This window comes from Podarcis vaucheri (genome assembly GCF_965113315.1).
Source record: "Podarcis vaucheri genome assembly, chromosome: 13".
NCBI lineage: Eukaryota > Metazoa > Chordata > Lepidosauria > Squamata > Lacertidae > Podarcis > Podarcis vaucheri.
The window spans coordinates 13595524-13619172 of NC_138751.1; the positions used below are offsets into that span (position 1 = coordinate 13595524).

Sequence of the window (23649 nt, forward strand, 5' to 3'; positions counted from 1 at the left end):
CCATCAGCTTCAGCCAGCATGGCCGTTGGTCAGGAATGATGGGAGCTGGAGTCCAGCAATGTCTCGAGGGTCACAACGTACCCACCTCTGCTGCATAGATTACACTTGAATATTCTTAGAATGTCTAATGATTGGAACAAAAATGGATAAACTTTACTCTTCTGATAACTTATTACAAATACTCATCATTATTTGGAGAATGTTCTCAACATTTCCAACACTTGTAAGAGTGTGTAAGTAGGAAGATGTGAAGGAAACAAATGTGCTTCAAGTGTTTCCTGATAGTTTTGTACTGTATTTGGGAGAAAATGTATTTTACAAAGCATAAATTGTATTGTTAACTTGTTAACTGCCTTTAAAAGTGTGTGTGTGTGTGAGAGAGAGAAATGTGAGGTGGGGGTGTCTTGCTGTCATTTTGTTGCCTGAGAACATGGGAGTGTGAAGACTTCAAGCAGGCTCTGTCCGGAAAAAAATGGACTAACGATTTATGCATTGCTATGAAAGTCTGTATTTTTGGAGCAAGAAGACCAAACCCTCTCTTGGGCTCAAGGGAGAGAAATAAATTGTATTGAACTCAGTATATAAATAATACAGCTTGTTCAGTTGTTGCCACCCTGACAAGTAAAGATTCATCTTCAATTTTTGTTTAAGGAGTCTATTTTACCACAAAGGTTTGGGGGTGAAACTGCAGCACAAATCTGAATGACTCAAAAATAGCTAACATTTTCCAGCATGAAGACTGGTTTTGGCAAGTTATTCAAAAGTTATTAAAAATATGTGCTATCTTTACTACACAGTTAATTGGACTACAGTGTTGAAAATCCATTTCATTCACTTATATCACTTTATTTCATAGAAATACTTCATTTCAAATCAACCCTTAAAATTTACCTTTGATGATATGCACTCACTATAAAGACACTACTGTGTTACTACAACATTAATCCAAGAAACTGGGATGGTAAAGTAAAATAGAACATAAAGTGATCACTGAAGCACTACACTCTATTTTCCTTTCCGATATCTGCCTAAATTTTATACTTCATCATCAGTCTCCACATAGCAACTTTGATCTCCTTGTTCCTTAGTGTGTAGATTGTGGGGTTCATCAAAGGGAAGACCACAGTGTGGAAAAAAGCCACTATCTTGTCAAAGGGGAAATCTTGGAAGGGACGGCAGTAGATGTAGATAGCCGGACCAAACATGATGAAGACAATGATGATGTGGGTGATGCACGTAGAGGAGGCTTTGCTCTTCCCTTGACCAGAGCCTGTCCTCACCTTGACCAGCAAAGCCCCATATGAAATAAGGAGGAGGATGAAACATCCAGTAGTAACCAGACCACTGTTAACAAACATGACAAATTCTAATGCATAAGTGTTGGTGCAAGCCAGCTTGATGATCTGGGTGATGTCACAAAAGAAATTGTCCAGTTCATTGGGGCCACAGAAAGGAAGTGGTATGATGAGAATCACCTGGATTATAGAATGTATGAATCCTCCTGCCCATGAACCTGCAACTAACATCCAGCAAACCACTCTGGTCATCACAGTGGCATAGTGCAGTGGGTGGCAGATGGCTACATACCGATCCACAGCCATGGCAATAAGGAGGTTGATCTCGGCCCCACCCAGAAAATGAATGAAGAAAAGCTGCGCAATGCAGCCCCTGTAGGAGATGGTTCTGCAGCCAGCCAAGGCGTTGGCTATCATCTTTGGAGGGGTGACACAGCTGTAGCAGATGTCCATCAAAGCCAAATTGGCCAAGAAGAAAAACATGGGGGATCCCAGATGGGAATAATTCAAAATGGTCACAATGATAAGGATGTTCCCAGGTAGGATGATGACATAGAAGAGCAGGAGGAGACAACAGAGGAACAGCTGCAGCTCCCAGATCTGTGATAATCCCTGGAGAACAAACTCTGTCACTACTGTAGAGTTCAGTTCCATCTCCACTACTGTATGGTTCCATTGTTCCATTTTTAGAGTGCATAGCTCTGCAGTCAAATAATGATGAAGATATTAAACAGGAAAAATCTGCAAGGTGGGTTTCCCCTCTCCACCCTTTCATCTCAAGGTTATATAAACAGTGCATACAGCCCATTGATTGGCTGGTTTGTAAGAAACCAGTGGTCCAGTTATCGTTTGGGTATCTTGTCCAGCTATTGCTTTTTCAAAAGGCAAATGAAAAGTCAATTTCAAATGAAAAGAAGTTTATCATACTGGTATAGTTTTCAAAGTGCCAGGAATAGGTGCACTTTCTTGACTAAAGCTTGGTAATCTCTTTTTTTACCAAACATATATTTCCTCTAATAAACACTGGCTTCCGTGTTTTCCTAAACCCAGAGTCTCAGTGTGATTATATCTGGGGTAAAGCATGCTCCTCCAAGAGGGGTTCAGTATTCAGTTCAGCTTCGGCTGAGCATTCACCTCCACATTCCAACAACATAATCTGGGACCATTGTCCATACTGTCTGGGCCTTGATGCAGCCCAGCAACACCAAAAGGACCACAGGTTTTCCTTCCCTGTTCTAGTGAAAGAATTGCAAGGAGGGATATTCTCTACTGGTTATTGGCTGAAATAAAAAAATGAGAAAAATAGAGCGGTGAAATTTCTATTTAATAAGCATCAGTTTGAGGCTCATCTGTGCATTTCATATTTTAGTGCTCTTTCACTTGCTGCCCAACTTAATGCAGTAGAAATAATGTTATGATTGGCTACTAATGTCCTCCTTGTTAGGCTACTGGTGTGCTAATAGTTTAGGCTGAGTGCTCAGTATGTAACGAACTCTCTCTCTCCTCTGGGCAATATATATGAGTTATATACATCTTTTGAATTAGATACCCATCAGATCAGGAAGAGATAAGAAATATCCAGCTGTGGGCAGAAGTGGGTAGAGAGAACGAGCAAAAATATTTGATTAGAGAGATCCTGTGCTTATAGTGCCTAAATGGAGTTAAGAGAGTACAGAAGTTGTTCTCTGAAGATTTATTGCCTGCTTTAGGAGCGCCTGCTTGCTTCCATCATTCTTTGCTTGGATATTTGTAAATAAAGCAAATATGCTGAACCTTCCATTCCATGTATAAATAATGGGACTGAATAATCATAGGAAATAGATACACATACATAAAGGTTCTCTCTCAGATACCCACATTATGGACCTGTGAAGTAGAAAATATGCAGACACATGAGTTTTCCAGAAGAGGGACCTCAAAATATTGCCTTTCTTTTTCTGAACCCCAGTCCCTCCAAGAGAAAAGGCATGATTGTTCTTCTCACATTAAAATGGGTTCAAGTTTTAGACTATCTTTTGCAACATAGAAAACAATGAATGTATGTTTCCTTTTAAACTACTAATGAGAGAAAAAACAGTTTAGATAAAGAATATAAGAACATAGGAACATAAAGAACATAGGAAGCTGTCTTATACTGAGTGAGACCATTCGTCTATCTAGCTTGGTATTATCTGCACTGACTGGCAGTTGCTCTCCAGGATTTTAGACAGGAGTCTTCCCTACCTGGAGAACCCAGGGATTGACTCTGTGGCCTCTGTACCACTTCACTATTGGTAGCAGACAGAATTCAGAACCTTGCCCATCCCATCAAAGACCTTGTGGCTAAAGGAGTGAATACAGTCACTTCAGCTCCCTCACCCTATTCCTTTATCGCTCCTCTTGCTTTCTTGTAGAAGGAAGGAAGGAAGGAAGGAAGGAAGGAAGGGGTATGATGGGAGACAGAGAAGGCTGAAGTGTGAAGATGTAGCTGTCACTTACCCCCTGCTTCCACCAAGTGTATGACAGCCCTTGAGGCAGCGGCAGGTCTGCTCATCCTCCCATGCTATATTACTTCTGGCCCTGGGAGAGCTGAAGGTGAGGAGGTGTGTATCAAAGGATAAGCTGGGCTCTTGGGTACAACCCTTCCACAGGCTCCCAAGGGCCTTATTATAAACCAAACTTCTTTTTCATTTATTTCCAATGCTTCAAGGCTACTTCAAGGATGTTGATTGGAAGCTTGTGGCTGACAACCCCATTTTGCAATCCTAACTACACTTATTGGGAAGTAAATATATTTGCATAAACATGCTTAGGAAAGTATGATAAGGTGGGGGTGTCATGATGATTTTTGGGGGGGCAGTACACAGGCTATGGATTTTCTCTTCTGCTACATTCCTCAAAGGAGACACATATTTGAGAACAATGACCAAAACACCAGGAGTTCTATTGCTTTTATTTTGTTTTTGTTTTTATATAAAGGTTTTGCTTTCTCGGTGAAAAATGGGTGTTTTTTATTTGGAAATATTTATATATGATTTTATATTAATATGATTTTTGTCATGTTAATACCATGGTTCATCCAAGGAACACGAAACAGTATTCATGTTCCCCAATGTACATTCATTGGAGTGTCAGAAAGCGATGATGTCTACCCTATTTGCATAAGATCTACACATCCATGAGAACCCTGTGCCCCATTAATCTTGGGAAGAGGGACTGATGGTGAAATCACTAATTTCTTTATTTCTTCATCAGTTTCCACATAGCAACTTTTATCTCCTTGTTCCTCAGTGTATAGATCATGGGGTTCATCAGAGGGAAGACCATGGTGTGGAAAAAGGCCACCACCTTGTCAAAGGGATAGTCCTGGAAGGGATGGCAGTTGATGTAGATGGCTGGACCAAACATAATGCAGGCGATGATGATGTGGGTGATGCATGTAGAGGAGGCTTTGTTCTTCCCATGGCTTGAGCTTGTCCTCACCTTTATTAGCAGGGCCCCATAAGAGATGAGGAGGAGGATGAAACATGCAGCACTTACCAGGCCACTGCTAACAAACATGAAAAATTCTAATGTGTAAGTGTTGGTGCAAGCCAGCCTAATGAACTGGGCGACATCACAGAAGTAGTTGTCGAGCTCATTGGGGCCACAGAATGGCAGAGGGATGATGAGAATGACCTGGATTATGGAGTGCAGGAATCCTCCAACCCATGAACATACCAGCATACCCCAGCAGACTACTTGGGTCACCATAGTAGCATAGCGCAGTGGCTGGCAGATGGCCACATACCGGTCGATGGCCATGGCAATGAGAAGGAACATCTCAGCTGCACCAAGAAAATGAATGAAAAAAATCTGAGTGATACATCCCTGGTATGATATAGTCCTGCGGCCAGAGAATATGTTAGCCATGAGCTTTGGTGGGGTGACACAGCTGTAGCAGATGTCCAAGAAGGCCAAGTTGGCTAAGAAGAAAAACATGGGGGATCCCAGATGGGGGTCCTTACAGATTGTCACAATGATGACAAAGTTTGCAGGTAGGATGATGATGTAGAAGAGCAGGAGAAGAACACAAAGGAACAGCTGCATCTCCCAGAGCTGTGACAACCCCTGGATAACAAACTCTTTCACCACAGTGTGATTCCCATTTTCCATCCTTGCATATGTAGTCCTGCAAAACAATTATATTCGGATTGTTAAACAATAAATGATTGCAATCCCACTGCCCCCATTTATACTTCTTATTATAAATGCAACCAATTGGTAGGCCGGCCAGGAGCAGATCAAACTAACTCATGGGTTCATGTTACATTCAGTTCTGTGGCTTTTGCGCAGAGAAATGATGATTGCCTAACAGCACTGTATGGGATAGATGTCTCAGTGATATGTGCTCCAGCTGGACTAGATGGCTATAATATGTTCAGAAAACTAAACCCAGGAGATGAGTCACATGGACTCCTGAGCAATTAGAACATGATGTCACTGATAGTGAAGAGGAGAAATTCAATTCAGTGTGCAGTTAAAGCCAAATTGACCACATTAGCACTTTCAGAAACAATAAACCACAATACAACTATTGTTTGAAACATGCACTTATATGAATGGATTGAGCCTGGGGCCTTCTGAAGTGCAAAACAGATTACCACTGAGTTATGGCCCATTTCCAAATCTAAGGATAACAAGACTGAGATTCATTGCTGCTGCTGCTGCTGCTCCTGCTGCTTCTGGACCCTATTCCTTCCTTCCTCCAACCACAGAGATTCTCAAGACCATGATAGAATGATCAGATCTGACTGAAAAACTTTTGCTGCCTGAAATGAGGAATAAGATCTGGCTTCCTCAACCTCGGCCCTCCAGATGTTTTGAGACTACAATTCTCATAAACCCTAACCACTGGTCCTGCTAGCTAGGGATCATGGGAGTTGTAGGCCAAAAACATCTGGAGGGCTGAGGCTGAGGAAGCCTGAATAAGATGGTGCCCCCACCCCATAATACCACACTCAGCTGCTGACAAAACTGGCAGCTTAGCATTGCTTTGATACCAGAGAATCCTCAACTACACATCAACTACAACTAGCTTAGGATGCAAAGGGAAGACCATATGGAACACACAGTTCTGTCCTCCACATTTCCCACCCTCCAGCATTTGCCACCTGAGGCAGCTTCTTCAATTTGTCTAAATGGTAGTGCTGGCCACACATGCAGAGCTCAGGGACTAGGGAAAGAAGGATTTGTCATTTTCAGTTTCTTGGTTTCTCATTTTTCCTATCTTAAATTCAGTTTCCCACATTTCAACATCAGTTTGATATTTGTTTAGAAAAAGAGTCCTAATCAAAATCAATCAGCATTTTAATACAAATTCATTCTAGTTTTTGCATTGAAAGTAATGGCTGTCCCCTTAAAGCAAGAACAGGGAGCCCCTAGTCCTCTAGATATTGCTGGACCACAACTGTCACCATCCCTGACCACTTGCCGTGGTACCTGGAGCTGGTGAGAGCTGAACAACAGCTGGAGGGCTGCAGCTTAGTCAACTCTGCCATAAAGGCTTGAGGCATCCAGAAAAAAGCAGCCACCATGCCACCCATCCTGATCCTCCACCAGACCCCTCCTCCGTGTTCTCTTTACTTCCTTAGTAGTGATTAGCAAGGAAGATAAGAACATAAGAAGGGTCTGCAGGATGAGGCCAGTGGCCCCAGCATCTTCTTCTCAGTGTGGCCCACCAGATGCCAGCAAGCAGGACAACTGGTATCCAAATTAAAACAAATGATCAATAGAGGAGCAAGGGAGGAAAACTAAAGCCATGCAAAAAGACAATGTAAAAAAGAGCAGAGATGAGACAAACACTTACCCTTTGATCCCTTTCAATTTGCAGACAGCCCTTCTGGCAGAAGAAATCTTCCTCATCCTCATACTTATATTGCCTATGGAAGAAGTGCATCCAAGGATATACTGAGCCCAGAAGAAACACCTTCCAGTGATCCCAGAGGACCTCATTAAAAAGGTTAGCAATTTCTTTTATTTCAGTGGTGCTTCAAGGATATTGATAATCAGCATGAGGTTTGAGAACCCCATTTTCTAGTCACTTCCCCATTTAATTGTTTATTTTTTTTATTAAACCTCAACACAGGGTAAATAACAGCTCTCCTTTTTTGTACATGAATTAATTATATGATACATATATGGCTATGGACTATGGGTAGTAATAACACAGTTTTGTTAAATGATTATTTTTTAAATATTTTTATTAATTTTCTCAGTAACAAACATCACAAAAAATAAACATCAAGAAAGGACAGGTCAATCTGCCTCAGTATTGTCCAAACTGACCTGCTCGTATCATAATGCAGTGTTGTTGGAAATAAAATTGTCTCTGCAGGGGTCTTACAGATTAATAATAATAATAATAATAATAATAATAATAATAATAATAATAATAAATTATTTATATCCCGCCCTCCCCAGCCAAAGCCGGGCTCAGGGTGGCTAACAACAATAAAATAATACAAGATTCTAAAATCATTTCATTATAAAATTAATTCAAATCAAATTGATGGCAACCATTGGGCTAGAGTTCTGTGAAGATTGCCAAAGGAGGGAGTCAGGCTGTGCCTTGACCAAATGCTTGATGGAACAGCTCTGTCTTGCAGTCCCTGTGGAAAGATGTCAAGTCCTGCAGGGCCCTAGTCTCTTGTGGCAGAGCATTCCACCAGATCGGAGCCACAGCCGAAAAAGCCCTGGCTCTGGTTGAGGCCAGCCTAACCTCTCTGTGGCCTGGGACCTCCAAGATGTTTTTGTTTGAAGATCGTAAGTTCCTCTGTGGGACATACCAGGAGAGGCGGTCTCGTAGGTATGAGGGTCCTAGGCCGTATAGGGCTTTGAAGGTTAAAACCAGCACCTTAAACCTGATGCTGTACTCCACTGGGAGCCAGTGCAGCTGGTATAGCACCGGGTAAATGTGATCTCACAGCGAGGACCCCGTAAGGAGTCTCGCTGCAGTATTCTGCACCCGCTGGAGTTTCTGGGTCAGTCTCAAGGGCAGCCCCACGTGGAGCGAGTTACAATAATCCAGTCTGGAGGTGACCGTCACGTGGATCACAGTGGCTAGGTCAGGGCGAGAGAGGTAAGGAGCCAACTGCTTAGCTTGGTGGAGATGAAAAAATGCCGCCTTTGTTATAGCTTCAACCTGCGCCTCCATGAAAAGGGAGGTGTTGAAGATTACACACAAACTCTTAACGGACGGTGCTGGCACTAATTACGCCCCCACAAGAGATGGGAGTTGCCCCCCCAATCCCATATTGTCCCGACCCAGCCAAAGGACCTCTGTCTTCGAAGGATTTAACTTCAACTGGCTCCCATGTAGCCATCCAGCCACAGCTTCCAAACATCTGATCAGTGTGTCTGGGGGCGAGTCAGGATGGCCATGCATCAACAGATAGAGTTGGGTGTCATCAGCATACTGATGGCAGCCCAACCCAAAACTCCAGACAAGCTGGGCGTGGGGGCGCATAAAGATGTTGAAAAGCATCAGGGAGAGTATCGCACCCTGAGGCACTCCACACACCAGGGAGTAGCGCGATGACAGTTCCCCCCCCCAAGCGCCACCCTCTGTCCCCGACCAAAGATAAACAAGTGCAGCCATTGAAAGACTGTGCCCTGGATCCCCACGTCAGCAAGGCTGTGGTCCAGGAGTTCGTGATCGGCCATGTCGAAGGCTGCTGACAGGTCTAGAAGAATCAGCAGCCCCGACCCACCTCGATCCAGCTGCCTGCGGAGATCAAGAATGAACGATGATTTATTGAGCAATGAGCAGATGATTAGGAAGTCCCAAAAGACTCTAAAGGATTACTTTGAGACAAATGTTAATTCTGAGATGGAAATAAGAGTCGTTTGGGATGCAAGTAAGGCAGTAATGAGAGGATTCCTCATACAACAAAGTTTGATCAAGAAAAGGATACAGAATGAGAAAAAAGACAATATTCTTTCTCAATTAAAAGATAAAGATAAGAACTTGAGATCTAATCCGAAGAACCAGCAGATTCAAAAGGAAATTAAAGCACTACAGATCCAATACTCCCAGATTATAAATCAGGAAATAGAATGGGGGGGGGGAATGATGAGACAGAGAAACTTTGAATTGGCAAATAAATGTGGAAAATTGCTGGCTTGGCAGTTAAAAAAGAGACAAAAACAAAGTACTATTACTAATATTGTATCAGAAGGAAAGTCTATGGAGAATCCTGCAGAGATAAGATGTTTTAAGAAATACTATAAACAACTGCATAAAAATGGAAAAGAAGATAATGGTAAAATCGAACAATTTATCCAAGTACATGGATTGCCAAAAATTCCCGAAAATAAAAAGATCCTACTTAATGGACTGATCACAAGACAAGAGGTTGAGAATGCAATAAATCAGATGCAGCTTGGTAAAACACCAAGGCCAGATGGTTTGTCAGCAAAATACTATAAAACTTTTAAAGACTGGCTTATTCAGCCATTGATGGACATATACAATAAGATATTAGAGGAGACAAAGCACCTCAAACCTGGAAGACTTTATAACCCTGATTCCAAAACCAGACCAAAATAATCATAATCACCACCTATTTGCAGCATTTGTAGATTTTAAAGAAGCCTTTGACTCCATCTCAAGACCCCGACTCTGGGACAAACTCCAACAAATCATCCATAGACCGACGTCTCCTGCTATTAATATCCAAACTGTATAACAACACACGACTTCGTATAAGATGTAGCCAAGAAGGTCAACTCTCTAATTCCATTAGAACAACAAAGGGAGTTAAACAAGGATGCATCTTGGCCCCCTTTTTGTTCAACATCTATATAAACTCCCTAACAGACCACCTACAAGAAGCGGATATACACGCCCCAAAATTAGCAGATAAAAAACTGCCTATCCTACTCTATGCAGATGATGCGGTTATACTGTCCCAGACTCAGAAGGGCCTTAAAAGAGCTCTTAACAGCTTATCACAATATTGTAGAGAAGAGAAACTAGTAGTGAACTATCAAAAAACAAAAATCATGGTCTTCTCTAACAAAAGAAAAATATATAGATGGAAATTAGACAATTGGGAGATTGAAGAAGTGACATGCTTTAAATACCTAGGAGTTATATTCCAAGCATCAAGGAAGAAGACTGCCCACATAAATTACAGTTACAGATAAGTAGCCTTGTTGGTCTGCCATAGTCAAAATAAAAAAATTCCTTCCAGTAGCACCTTAAAGACCAACTAAGTTAGTTCTTGGTATGAGCTTTCGTGTGCATGCACACTTCTTCAGATACACTGCAGATACACTACACTACATACATGCATACGAAAGCTCATACCAAGAACTAACTTAGTTGTTCTTTAAGGTGCTACTGGAAGGAATTTTTTTATTTTCACATAAATTACAGTTCCGCTACAGCACAAAAAAGTACAACAGCAATTCTAAGATACCATCGTACAATGGGAGGAAATTTTATTCCTGCCACAATTAAACTATTCGCTGCAAAACCAACAGCACAAATGCTATACGGCACACCACTCGTCTCCCTCTCCAATCTAGACCCATACGAAAAGATACAATCAGGTTTCCTTAGATCACTCCTACAAACACCTAAATGCGTCCCAAACGCCGCCCTACGACTGGAAGCGGGCTTGTACAGCATCAAAACCAAAGTATGGATAAGAACCTTATGCACTTGGCTAAGACTGAACAACTCGCCGGTTGGACTACTTTCCCTGATGCTTCTTGACAAATTCCAATCTAGTTGGTTGAAGGGCACTCTCAGAAAATTGGCCACATACGGTCTCTCCCCAGAGTATTTATTAAGTTTAGAAAGGGGAAGGGCCAAGAATATAATCAAAGAAAGACTCAGGGACATTGAAGCCCAAAATGACTTTAGTCAACTTCCGATAACTCATAAACTCCTATTCGATTCCCAAAGCCCCCATCTAGCAAACTATCTTAAAGTTCTACATAATGCCAAACACCGATGGGCATTTTCCAGGGCCCGCTTTAACGCTCTCCTTTCAGCTCTTCTAGAGGAAAGATACAACAAAATACCGATCGAACAAAGATTATGTCCCTGTAACAGCAACGAAATAGAAACCGTCGGGCATGTTATCTTATATTGCCGATTATATCGAGACTCAAGAAAAGAGCTGATCGAGCCGATTCTGAGGAAAATACCTCGTAGTACAGACGACACCTATATCAGACACCTCTTAGCTGACAAAGAACCCAAAATCTACAGGCCTGTGGCGAAGTACTGTTACATCGCAACAAGAATAAGACAAGCAATGATGTCAGCAACGGAGTTCAAATTGCAAACATCGAAGGAACAATAATAAACAGTAGTGATATTTGAATTGAATCCTCAAAACCTTAAAAGTCGAAACCTGGTCATAAACATAAGTACCAATTTTGTGATTTGGCCATATATCCACTGCTATCTGTAGTACAATAGTACTTATATTGCCATATTTTATTTTATAAATTGCTTGTTGGTCATTGACCGTATTAAAGATATTTGAATTTTGAATTTGTTTTTTATAAAGGTTTTGTTTCCTCAGTGGAAAAAAGTGGGGTCTTTTTTATTTGGCATTATTTTTATTTTATTTTATGTTAATACCATGGTTCCTCCAAGGAACACAAAACAGTATCCATGGTCACCTGTTCCCCTATACTCATTCATTGGAGTGTCAGAAAAGGGTGCTGTCTAGCCTGTGCCCCATGAATCTTGGGAAGAGGGACTGATTGTGAAATCACTAATTTTTATATTTCTTCAACAGTCTCCACATAGCAACTTTTATCTCCTTGTTTCTCAGTGTATAGATCATGGGGTTCATCAGAGGGAAGACCACGGTGTGGAAAAAGGCTACCACTTTGTCGAAGGGAAAGTCCTGGAAGGGACGGCAGTAGATGTAGATGGCTGGACCAAACATAATGCAGGCGATGATGATGTGGGTGATGCATGTAGAGGAGGCTTTGTTCTTCCCATGGCTTGAGCTTGTCCTCACCTTTATTAGCAGGGCCCCATAAGAGATGAGCAGGAGGATGAAACACGCAGTGCTTACAAGGCCACTGCTAACAAACATGACAAATTCTAATGTGTAAGTGTTGGTGCAAGCCAGTTTAATAATCTGGGTGATATCACAGAAGAAGTTGTCAAGCTCATTGGGGCCACAGAATGGGAGAGGGATGATGAGAATGACCTGGATTATGGAGTGCAGGAATCCTCCAACCCATGAACATACCGACATACCCCAGCAGACAACTTGGGTCACCATAGTAGCATAGCGCAGTGGCTGGCAGATGGCCACATACCGGTCAATGGCCATGGCAATGAGAAGGAACATCTCAGCTGCACCAAGAAAATGAATGAAAAAAATCTGAGTGATACATCCCTGGTATGATATAGTCCTGCGGCCAGAGAATATGTTAGCCATGAGCTTTGGTGGGGTGACACAGCTGTAGCAGATGTCCAAGAAGGCCAAGTTGGCTAAGAAGAAAAACATGGGGGATCCCAGATGGGGGTCCTTACAAATTGTCACAATGATGACAAAGTTTGCAGGTAGGATGATGATGTAGAAGAGCAGGAGAAGAACACAAAGGAACAGCTGCATCTCCCAGAGCTGTGACAACCCCTGGATAACAAACTCTTTCACTACAGTGTGATTCCCATTTTCCATCCTTGCAGATGTAGTCCTGCAAAACAATTATATTCGGATTGTTAAACAATAAATGATTGCAATTCCCCTGCTCCTTTTAAAATCGGGCTCCGGCGGCACGGCGGCAGCAGGAGGCCCCATTAGCTAAAGTGGTGCTTCAGGTTTAGAACAGTTTCAGGTTAAGAACGGACCTCCGGAACGAATTAAGTACTTAACCTGAGGTACCACTGTACATTATTTACACAATGAGTCCTGTCTGAATGGCTGATTCTGCTTCCCTCCTGGAGCCTGATTGGTCTTTTCCTGCAGGCCAATCAATTGTTGCATTCTAGGATCCTACTTGCCTATTGTTCTAGGATCCAAGCTTAGTACATAACACAGAGCCAGTGTTTTGTAGTGATTAGAGTGTGGGATTAGTATCTGTGAGACATTCTGAAAAACTTTCTGACACTAAAAGCTGTTTAGCAGTGGAACCGATTCCCACAAGAGGTGGTGGACTCTCCTTCCTTATGGTTTTTTAAACAGAGGTTGAATGGCCTTCCAATTCTAAGATTCTGGAAACTAAATGATAGCTAGTGCAGTCAGGCCAGGATCAGTGTTACATGATCAAACCGTCTTCCCCAGTGAACAACCTGACTGTTGAATTCTCCACCAGTTAAAGCTTCCTAACCTTATCCAGTGGCAACTCCACATATAGTAGTAATCTAACTTAGAGGTTACCAGAGCATAGACAACAGAAGTTAGGCTATCCCTGTCCACAGGGTCACCAGCTGAAGATGATGGAAGGCACTCTGCATCACTGAAGCCATCTGAGCCTCAAACAACAGCAATGAATCCCGATGTACCTCCCTCACAGGGTAGTGAGAGCTAAATGAGGTGGGGGAGAACCATGTATGGCTTCTTGAGCTCCTTGGATAGAAGGTAGAACATAAATGCAAAGAAACAAAACAATCCTTTCCTTGTTCTCCTCTATTCCCAAGTTTGATAACACCTCTGTCAATTATATGCATGTTTTGCATTTATCTAGAAATAGGAATCAGGGACACATACAGCACTGATGCAAGAGTACAATATTGATACAAGCAAATGTATCATACATACATGTCTGTGTTTGTTTTTGCCTTCTAATGCCACTATTCCTTTTTTCATACTTCATTTTCTGTTCACAATCGGCCAAATTTACACAAGGAATATTGTCATGATGATAGGAAAAGTATTTCCTTTGCAATTCAGGTAGAGATGGGTAGATCTATCAGTTTCAGGTTCTCTCAGTTTCTTTCCAATCTTAAATTCTCTATATTTACACATCACTCTGTGGTTTTTTAAAAAAGAAAACCACATAAATATTTATCATCATTTTATTGCAAATTTCTCCTAATATACATATTTTTGTATGCAATTTTGCAAAATATACACAGATTTCTGCAAAAGAATTTCCTTTGATCTAATCAATTTCGTTAAATATTATTTACACTTATGTGCATTTTAATGCACATTTTGCTGTATTATAATCTATTCTGTACATATTACTTAGGTGTAGGACTAGGATGGTATTCACCTCTAGTCCTATTCAGTGCAGACACGTTGAAATTATTGGACATGGCAATCTTTTATTCATTAATTTCAATGGGTCAACTCTGGGTAGGACTTAGGTGACTATAAATCCTATACTACAAAATTAAAACAGGTGTGAATTTCAAAGGTTGTCTTTTCTTTGGTTTGCATATTGTTCAGAAAACTAAACCCAGGAGATGAGTTACATGGAGTCCTCTGTGATCTGAACATGATGTCACTGATAGTGAAGAGGAGAAATTCAATTCAGTGTGCAGTTAAAGCCAAATTGACCACATCTGCACTTTCAGATACAATAAACCACAAGACAACTATTGTTTGAAACTTGCACTTATCTGAATGGATTGAGCCTGGGACCTTCTGAAGTGCAGATTACCACTATGGCTCATTTCCCAAATCTAAGGCTAACAAGACAAAGATCCAGTGCTGTTGCTGCTGATGGTGGACCCTACACCTTCCTCCCTCCAACCACAGAGATTCTCAAGACCACGAGCAGATCCGGCAGAAACCTTTTGCTGCCTGAAGAGATGAATTAGATCTGGCTTCCTCAACCTCGGCCCTCCAGATGTTTTGAGACTACAATTCTCATCATCCCTAACTACTGGTCCTGCTATCTAGGGATCATGGGAGTTGTAGGTCAAAAACATCTGGAGGGCCGAGGTTGAGGAAGCCTGAATAAGATGGTGCCCCCACCCCATAATACCACACTCAGCTGCTGACAAAACTGGCAGCTTAACATTGCTTTGATACCAGAGAATCCTCAACTACCCATCAACTACAACTAGCTTAGGATGCAAAGGGAAGACCATATGGAACACACAGTTCTGTCCTCCACATTTCCCACCCTCCAGCATTTGCCAGCTGAGGCAGCTTCTTCAATTTGTCTAAATGGTAGTGCTGGCCACACATGCAGAGCTCAGGGACTAGGGAAAGAAGGATTTGTCATTTTCAGTTTCTTGGTTTCTCATTTTTCCTATCTTAAATTCAGTTTCCCACATTTCAACATCAGTTTGATATTTGTTTAGAAAAAGAGTCCTAATCAAAATCAATCAGCATTTTAATACAAATTCGTTCTAATTTTTGCATTGAAAGTAATGGCTGTTCCCTTAAAGCAAGAGTAGGGAACCACTAGTCCTCTAGATATTGCTGGACCACAACTATCACCATCCCTGACCACTGCCATGGTACCTGGAGCTGGTGAGAGCTGAACAACAGCTGGAGGGCTGCAGTTTAGCCAACTCTGCCATAAAGGCTTGAGGCAGCCAGAAAAAAGCAGCCACCATGCCTCCCATCCTGATCCTCCACCAGATCCGTGTTCTCTTTGATTCCTTAGTAGTGATTAGCAAGGAAGATAAGAACATAAGAAGGGTCTGCAGGATGAGGCCAGTGGCCCCAGCATCTTCTTCTCAGAGTGGCCCACCAGATGCCAGCAAGCAGGACAACTGGTTGAACCAAATGATCAATAGAGGAGCAAGGGAGGAAAACTAAAGCCATGCAAAAAGACAATGTAAAAAAAGCAAAGATGAGACAAACATTTACCCTTTGTTGCCCTTCAATTTGCAGACAGCCCTTCTGGCAGAAGAAATCTTCCTCATCCCCATAGTTATATTGCTTATCGAAGAAGTGCATCCAAGGATATACTGAGCCCAGAAGAAACACCTTCCAGTGATCCCAGAGGACCTCATTAAAAAAGTTAGCAATAGCCAATTTCTTTTATTTCAGTGGTGCTTCAAGGATATTGATGGTCCCATTTTGACAATCCCATTTTCTAGTCACTTCCCCATTTAACTGTCTTATTTATTAAACCTCAGCACACAATGTAAATAATAGCTCTCTTTGTTTGTACACGAACTAATTATATGATACATATATGGCTATGGGCTGTGGGTAGTAATAACACAGTTTCGTTAAATGAATGAAATGTATGCTAGCCTTTCCCAGCCTAGTGCCTTCCAGATGATGACAACTCTCATCAGCCCAAACTAGCACATGATGGAATACTCAGAAATGTATTAAACTTCAGAGACTTCCCTATGGCTTGAGTAAATTAATGATTTCAGTGTAGAGTGATAATCATATCAGGGCTTTTATTCAGCTGGAACTCGTTGGAACTCAGTTCCAGCAGCTCTCGGGCACCATTGTCATAAGACAATGGAGGTGTTCAGGGTGAATTCCAGCATCTCTTTTCCTAGAAAAATAGCAATGATCATGATAATGATTTCCTATAAACCATCCACCATACTAGCAAAAGAACAGGGTGGGTCATAAAATCATATATCAGAGGAGTCAAAGCATCTCACATTTTATCAGTTCATGGCTGTTTAGATAATTACTTTGGAGACTTTCCAGTTAACACACTGTGTACATCTTAGCTGCTGTGAATGTCTTTATAGGGAAGAATGCAGGGAATCACATGTCTACCTTCCCACCAGAAATTGTTTCCCTGCTTCTCAGCTTCCTCATGGCTGACTTCACATCTTTATTTCTCAGAGTGTAGATCAAGGGATTCAGCATGGGGGTGATGATATTGTAAAGGACAGAGACCAGCTTATCTACTGAGAAAGTGGAGAAAGGCCTGGCATAGATAAAGATGCAAGGACCAAAGAACAATGTCACCACAGTTAGGTGGGAGGCACAGACATTGAGTGCTTTGCGACGTCCCTCAGGGGAGCGGATCCTCACCAGAATAGTGGCATAGGAGGTCACCAGGATGACAAAGCAACTGCTTGAGATGAGGCCACTGTTGGAGACCATGAGGAGTTCAATAACATAGGTGTCAGTGCAGGCCAGCTTGATGACAGGTGGGACATCACAGAAGAAGTTGTCCACTTGGTTAGGTCCACAGAAGGGCAGCCTCATAGTAAGGATGGTCTGGACTGTAGAGTGGATGAAGCCTCCGGTCCAAGAAGCTGCCACCAACCAGCTGCAGAGTTGCCTGTTCATGATGTTGGGATAGTGCAGAGGTTTGCAGATGGCCACGTACCTGTCATAGGCCATGATGGTGAGGAGGAACATCTCGGCAGCACCCACAAAATGGAGGAAAAAGAGTTGAGCCATGCAGGCATCAAAGGAGATGCTCCTTTTCTCAACCAAGAAGTCCATCAACATCTTAGGGGCTGTGACGGTGGAGTAGCAAAGATCCAGGAAGGAGAGGTTACCCAGCAGGAAGTACATGGGTGTGCTCAGCCGAGGGTCAGAGGTCACTGTAAGCATGATGAGGGTGTTTCCTGCTAGGGTGGCTGTGTAGACCAGGAGGAAGACCACAAAGAGGGCGGCTTGGGACTGCCATGATGGGGAAAGGGCTGCCAAGAGGAATTCATTGACCCGAGTGTAGTTTCCTTCCAGGTTCTCCATTTTTCCTATGAAAGCATGGAGAGAAATTTATTTAGTTATTTATAAATTGCTAGCAGAGTAGATTACTGTCTCACTAACAGGGAGGCCTTTTAATTAATCAAAAACTTCAATATCAATAACAGTGATCATCTCCACTATTGGCCAAAATTCAATTCAGCGCTCTCACATAGAACAAGGGAAAATTGATAAAGCTAATGTTCCAGCATTGTGTAGGAAAAAATGGACACCTGAGCTACAGTCTGCTTTCAATTTTGGAAAGCCGAGAAGTACACCGGACCTCTACAGGGAATACTCTTTGTGACCTTTATGGACCTGAAATCTGCCTTTGACTCCATCCTCAGATTCCAACTATGGTCCAAATTACAGCTAGTACTAAGAATTAACGCCTCCTACATCTTATTAAAGCCCTGTACTGTGGAAGCAATTTGCAGGTTAGGTGCAGGTTGCAGGGCCTGCTCTCTGACTGTATTGAGATGGCCAAGGGAGTGAGAAAGGGATGCATTGTTCAGTTCGTTTTTGATGACTTAGAGGCAAGCTTAATGGACCCTGAGGGCCATCTTTCAAAAATGGGGACGAGAAAGACCCCTCTCTTGCTGTATGCGGATGACATGGCCATCCTCTCCTGAACCAGACCTGGCCTGAACTACCAACTAAGGAAATTCTCAGACTACTGCTCTGGTAATGGGTTATCCATCAACTATGAAAAATCAAAAGTCCTGGTGTTTGAGAAGAGATTCTCCCCGAGTAAATGGGTACCAGAGCAGACCAAATTCTTCCGGTACCTAGGGCTTTTATTCCATCATTCCAGGTCCTGGAAACATCATTGGCAGACAGCCTATCAAAAGGCGGAGGTAAGCAAACTGGCTATACTTCAATTCTTTTATCCAAGGGGAGGCCATTATGTTCCACCAGCCATTAAGGTATTTAATGCAAAATCTGTCTCTCAACTCCTCTGCGCCTCAAATGTCTGGTTCAATGGCTCATTCTCCAGGTTTGATGGCTTCCAGGCAAAATTTCTCTGATAAAATGTGTTCCAAATGCAATACTATTTTTAGAAACAGCTGAATGTCCTCTATCAACTAAAGCATGGTGGGCTGCCCTGAAGTACTGGCTCAAGATCTCAGTCTTTGGCCTAGGGAAGGGGTTACCTCCATACCTAAACAACGAGGAGTTTACCAGCTCATGGATGAAAATTATGGTTAGAAAAGCCACTTTGTATGCCACAACAGCAGCAAGAATACTCATCGCAAAGTATTGGAAGACACAAGATCTACCCACCCTGGAAGAATGGCAGATGAAGGTGATAGAGTACATGGAATTGGCAGAAATGACTGGCAGAATCCGAGACCAGGGAGAAGAGGCAGTGGAAGAAGAATGGAAAAAATTTAAAGACTATCTACAGAAATATTGTAAAATTAATGAATGTTAAAGGGATGTTGGACTGAAAACAAGCGGTGTTGGTTAAAAGATTAATAAGAATATGTAAATATGGATTGATAATGGTGGAAAATATATATTTATTATAGGTTAAGATGTTGAGTAAGGATAAATGATAGAGGGTAAGGATTTGCTGAACTAAATATCTGAATTGGAATACAAAAAGGGAGGTGTGAGGAGGTTAAGAAACTAGTGGATGAAGTATAAGATATGAAAATACTAAACTTTTTTCTGTTTTGTTTTTTGGTGTTTTTTCTTCTTTTTTCTATTCTGTTAACTGTTCTCTATTGTGTATTTCTATGTGTTTTGTTTTGTATTTTCTCATTTTTGTAGTTTTTTTTGTTTTTGTATTCTATATTTAAACTTTGAAGCTTTTGATTGTTTATGAAACTTTAATAAATATTACTTTAAAAAAAGAAAAAAAGCCACTTTGATTGGTATACCACCTTCTCTCCTGTACCATCTGGGCTATGATACTGCCCTTGAATCTCTGAGGCAAAGGCTCTGGGACATATCATATAGTGATCTCCAATCTCAATCTCATGTTATCTGTGGCCCATTAGCAGTAGGAATTTACTATGGGTTCCATTTTTCAGACACCTGCATATCTTAGAAATTTGTCTGTACCAACATATCGGCATCTTTTCACCAAAGACAGATTAAATGTATTCCCATCAGAAGTGTTAAATGGCAGACTGAGAGATATTCCTTATCAAAATAGGATCTGTGTATGCTCTCAGGATGTCAACTGCATGAGGCACATTTTATTGCATTGCGGACAATATTATCAAGCTAGGGAGCTATTGATTAAAGCACTATTGGCAAATCGACCGGGTCAATCTGAAGCCTACTATACCAAATATCTTCTGGATGACAAGTCCAAAGATATCACGGTGGCTGTGGCAAAGTTTATTTCAGTAGTCATAAGAATCAAAGATCAACATGACTAAACAAATAACGCTTCGGTCTCCCTTCCCTGAGGGGTTGTCTGTATGAATCTGTATTTTATTCTGAATCCATGTTATGGGTCGTTGGTCCACAATAAAGATTTATATATATTGCTAGCTCATTAAGCAATATCTTGGTGATATACAATTAAATCATTACAACATCATAAAATGAGCTACTTTGGGAGAAAAGGCGGGAAATAAAAAATAAAACTACTTAGAGTAGATCCACTGAAATAAATAAACATGACTCATTTAGGACAATATATTTCAATAGGTCTGCTCGGAGGAGCATTAGCATTGCATTCAAACCAAGATTAGTAAAATCCAGAAATCATAAAATTTAGAAGAAATGGCCAGTGCTTAATCAAACCATTTATCTAAAAATTCTTGTTTTTAGAAAGTGACCCAGTACTTCAATGGTAAGTGCTTGTCTGATTTCGATAGTCACAGTCTTGCAAAAATCCTGGTGCCACTATGCTAAAAACCTTAATTTGGTGAAGATACTGCTTAAAATAACCTGGTCCCGTGATGGCTTGAACATTTTCGTGATTGTCCCTGCATCTTTTTGGCAATTGGAGGATATGGTCTAGAAGATACCAAAGCCTACAGCATTATGGCTAAGCTATTCCTTTCCAGAAATAGGAATAGCTGAGATGTGTCAAGGGCCATTTCAAGGTTCTGTTCTACCCTGTTTCTTCTGGTTAGGCATGGATAGGATTTCACTGTTAGTCTTGATTGATTCCACTGTGTTCAATGGGACAGGAAAAGTGTGAACCGAATTACATCCTTTATGCACCTGCAGTTGATTTGACTTTTTAAAGCATATATAAGATATTTTAAAATTCTATCTATATTGTACAATGGGGGAGATGGGTGGCTGGAGAAGAGAGGGTTAATGGAGCCAGGAGAAATTGCCGAAGAATTGCATATTAGTCCTGATGTAGCAGCCCAATGTTGCATTTGTTTGGAAGATTGGTTGTTATCAACAACCGGCCTTTTAAATGACTAAGGAATATCTGAGATGAAGAGTTCTTTCTTGGCAGTATTAAAAAAGTAAAGGGACCTCTGACCATTAGGTCCAGTCGTGACCAACTCTGGGGTTGCGGCGCTCATCTCGCTTTATTGGCCAAGGAAGCCGGCGTCCAACTTCCAGGTCATGTGGCCAGCATGACTAAGCTGCTTCTGGCGAACCAGAGCAGCACACGGAAACGCCGTTTACCTTCCTGTACCTATTTATCTACTTGCATTTTGATGTGCTTTCGAACTTCTAGGTTGGCAGGAGCAGGGATTTGAACTGCCGACCTTCTGATCAGCAAGTCCTAGGCTCTGTGGTTTAACCCACAGCACCACCCGCGTCCCTCTCTTGGTACTATTAGAGTGTTGCTATTTTCAGATTAGAGTCAGTCACATTCTGGCAAACTCATCTTGAGCAATTACAGCTGTTTGGAGGTCTTGCAGGACAATACACTTCCCAAAATATTGCACTTTCTGTGATGAAGAAAATGCAGAGGAAAGTGTGAGTTTACACTTCATTGATGCAATGCTGCCTAACCTCCCCACAATTAAATCAGGATGCATGCACAATAAACAAGTCTGGAAATGTTCACTGGGAACCTGAGGGGGGTACAGTGGACACTGACTGTCTGCTAGTATGCTTACTTTTACCTCTGTTCAGATTGTATCTTTTTAAATAAACACACATATTACAGAATGCCAGAAAGCCTCCAGGGATCTCATTCCAAAGGGAACCAAATCCAGGCAATCTAGTTCAACAGGCTGTGTAGGTTTCTGAAATGTACAAGCTTGCAAACCCCAGAAAGATGAAAATATCACAAGCAGCTACCCCTCTGCCAGATGCCTTCAGCTCCCTGTGAGATGTTTTGTCTCTGCTTGGTTAAACTTTGCTTATATCAAAAATCTTGTCCCATTTCATCTCCTTTAGTCACAATCACTTCATGCCCCTGAGTAGTGAGAATTTTGAGAAGTGTACCATTTATTCAGAATTGATTTCCTTTAGAAGAAAGTCACTGAAAGTTGATATCATTTTGGAATGTTTGTGTTTACTTACAACTATGTAAGTCAGAGACCCAGTGTCGAAACACTCTCAGGCAGCCTTTCCTAGCCTGGCTTCCTCAAGATGTTTTCAATTTTCCACCATTTCCGCCAATTTGCTCAGGTAAGCATGGCTGTACTGTGATGGTTGTTGCAGTCCAAAATATCTGTACAACAAGAATTCAAAGCCCCTTGCTTCAGGATCAGGTACCTTTGGGGACAGTCAGCACTCTAGCATGGTTATGGTAAAGGTACTGCTGTGACGGGAAAGGAAATAGTGTTTCTGTGTGCTCTGGTTTCCATCACGGTGTTCCGTTGCACCAGAAGCGGTTTGGTCATGCTGGCCACATGAACTGGAAAGCTGCCTGTGGACAAACACCAGCTTCCTCGGCCTGAAGCAAGATGCAACCCCATAGTCACCCTTGGCTTTGCTATTTTGGTGCTTTTAGAGTGTTGCTATGGTTTTATAGGTCACTCTCTGCTTTCTCTGTGTGTCCCTCTCTGCCTTGCTTTCTCTCTGAATGAAACTGACTAGACTAGCAGTTGACTCTGGCAATGGGAGAGTATCCTCCTCCATTGCACCTTAAGGCAGCAGACTAGTTTAGTGACTTCATAGAAACATAGGAATCTGCCTTGTACTGACTCAGACCTACAGGTCAGTCTGGCTTAGTATTGTCTACACTGATTGGCAGTGGCTCCCCAGGGCTTCCCTGCCCTTCCTAGCAATGCCAGGGATTGAACTTGGGAGTTTCTGCATGCAAAGTGGTTGTTCTTTCAAGGCAGGCTGTGTGGTACACAGCTGTGATCTCCAGAGCAGGGAGATAACTGATGGGTGCTGCTAGCACCTCCCACCATCAATGTAATAATAATCCCCATTATTATTATCCTGAGTTAGTTGGCCACCTGAAGCAGTTGTCTCATTTTGCCTAATGGTAGGGTCAGCCCTTCTTCTGTGCTTGACAGGAGACAATTGACAATATTGCGGAATAATCACAACCTACCCCTGAAATCTTTCAACACAGAAGCATATATCACCGCAAATACTATAACAGAAATAGAACATTGATAGGCAATGAGATGTCCTTTAAATGTTATTCAACACCAACTCCCATCAGTCCCAACCAACATGGTTAGTGATAAGGGGAGTTGTAGTCTGGCAACATCTGGAGGAAATGATGGTTTCTGTTTGAAGGGGGGAAATGATTAGCAAATTTGTTTCAGGTCTCCCCCATCAGCCTTGTTCATTCCACTTGCTCTCTACTTACTCAGTTCTGAAGTTGTATGGAGAATGTCTCTCCCCAACTGATCACATCTTGGAATGAGTAGTGA

At 41.9% G+C, this 23649-nt stretch overlaps 4 protein-coding genes across 4 annotated transcripts; all 4 read right to left on the bottom strand.

Annotated features, from left to right (window-relative positions):
• Nucleotides 1-981: 981 nt before the first annotated feature.
• On the bottom strand, nt 982-2447 carry LOC309516882 (olfactory receptor 4N5-like). The gene has a single exon (XM_082195838.1). It carries the CDS (start codon nt 1977-1979, stop codon nt 1029-1031), a length of 951 nt encoding a protein of 316 aa, XP_082051964.1. The 5' UTR covers nt 1980-2447; the 3' UTR covers nt 982-1028.
• A 2067-nt stretch (nt 2448-4514) lies between these two features.
• LOC309516899 (olfactory receptor 4N2-like) lies at nt 4515-5429 on the bottom strand (the record flags this gene model as incomplete). The annotated part of the gene is made up of 1 exon (XM_082195857.1): nt 4515-5429. One exon carries the CDS (start codon nt 5427-5429, stop codon nt 4515-4517), a length of 915 nt encoding a protein of 304 aa, XP_082051983.1.
• A 6540-nt stretch (nt 5430-11969) lies between these two features.
• On the bottom strand, nt 11970-12976 carry LOC309516894 (olfactory receptor 4N5-like; the record flags this gene model as incomplete). Its single annotated transcript, XM_082195849.1, has 1 exon — nt 11970-12976. One exon carries the CDS (start codon nt 12974-12976, stop codon nt 12053-12055), a length of 924 nt encoding a protein of 307 aa, XP_082051975.1. The 3' UTR covers nt 11970-12052.
• A 3828-nt stretch (nt 12977-16804) lies between these two features.
• On the bottom strand, nt 16805-17881 carry LOC309516884 (olfactory receptor 4Q2-like; the record flags this gene model as incomplete). Its single annotated transcript, XM_082195840.1, has 1 exon — nt 16805-17881. One exon carries the CDS (start codon nt 17879-17881, stop codon nt 16937-16939), a length of 945 nt encoding a protein of 314 aa, XP_082051966.1. The 3' UTR covers nt 16805-16936.
• Between the last annotated feature and the right edge of the window lie 5768 nt (nt 17882-23649).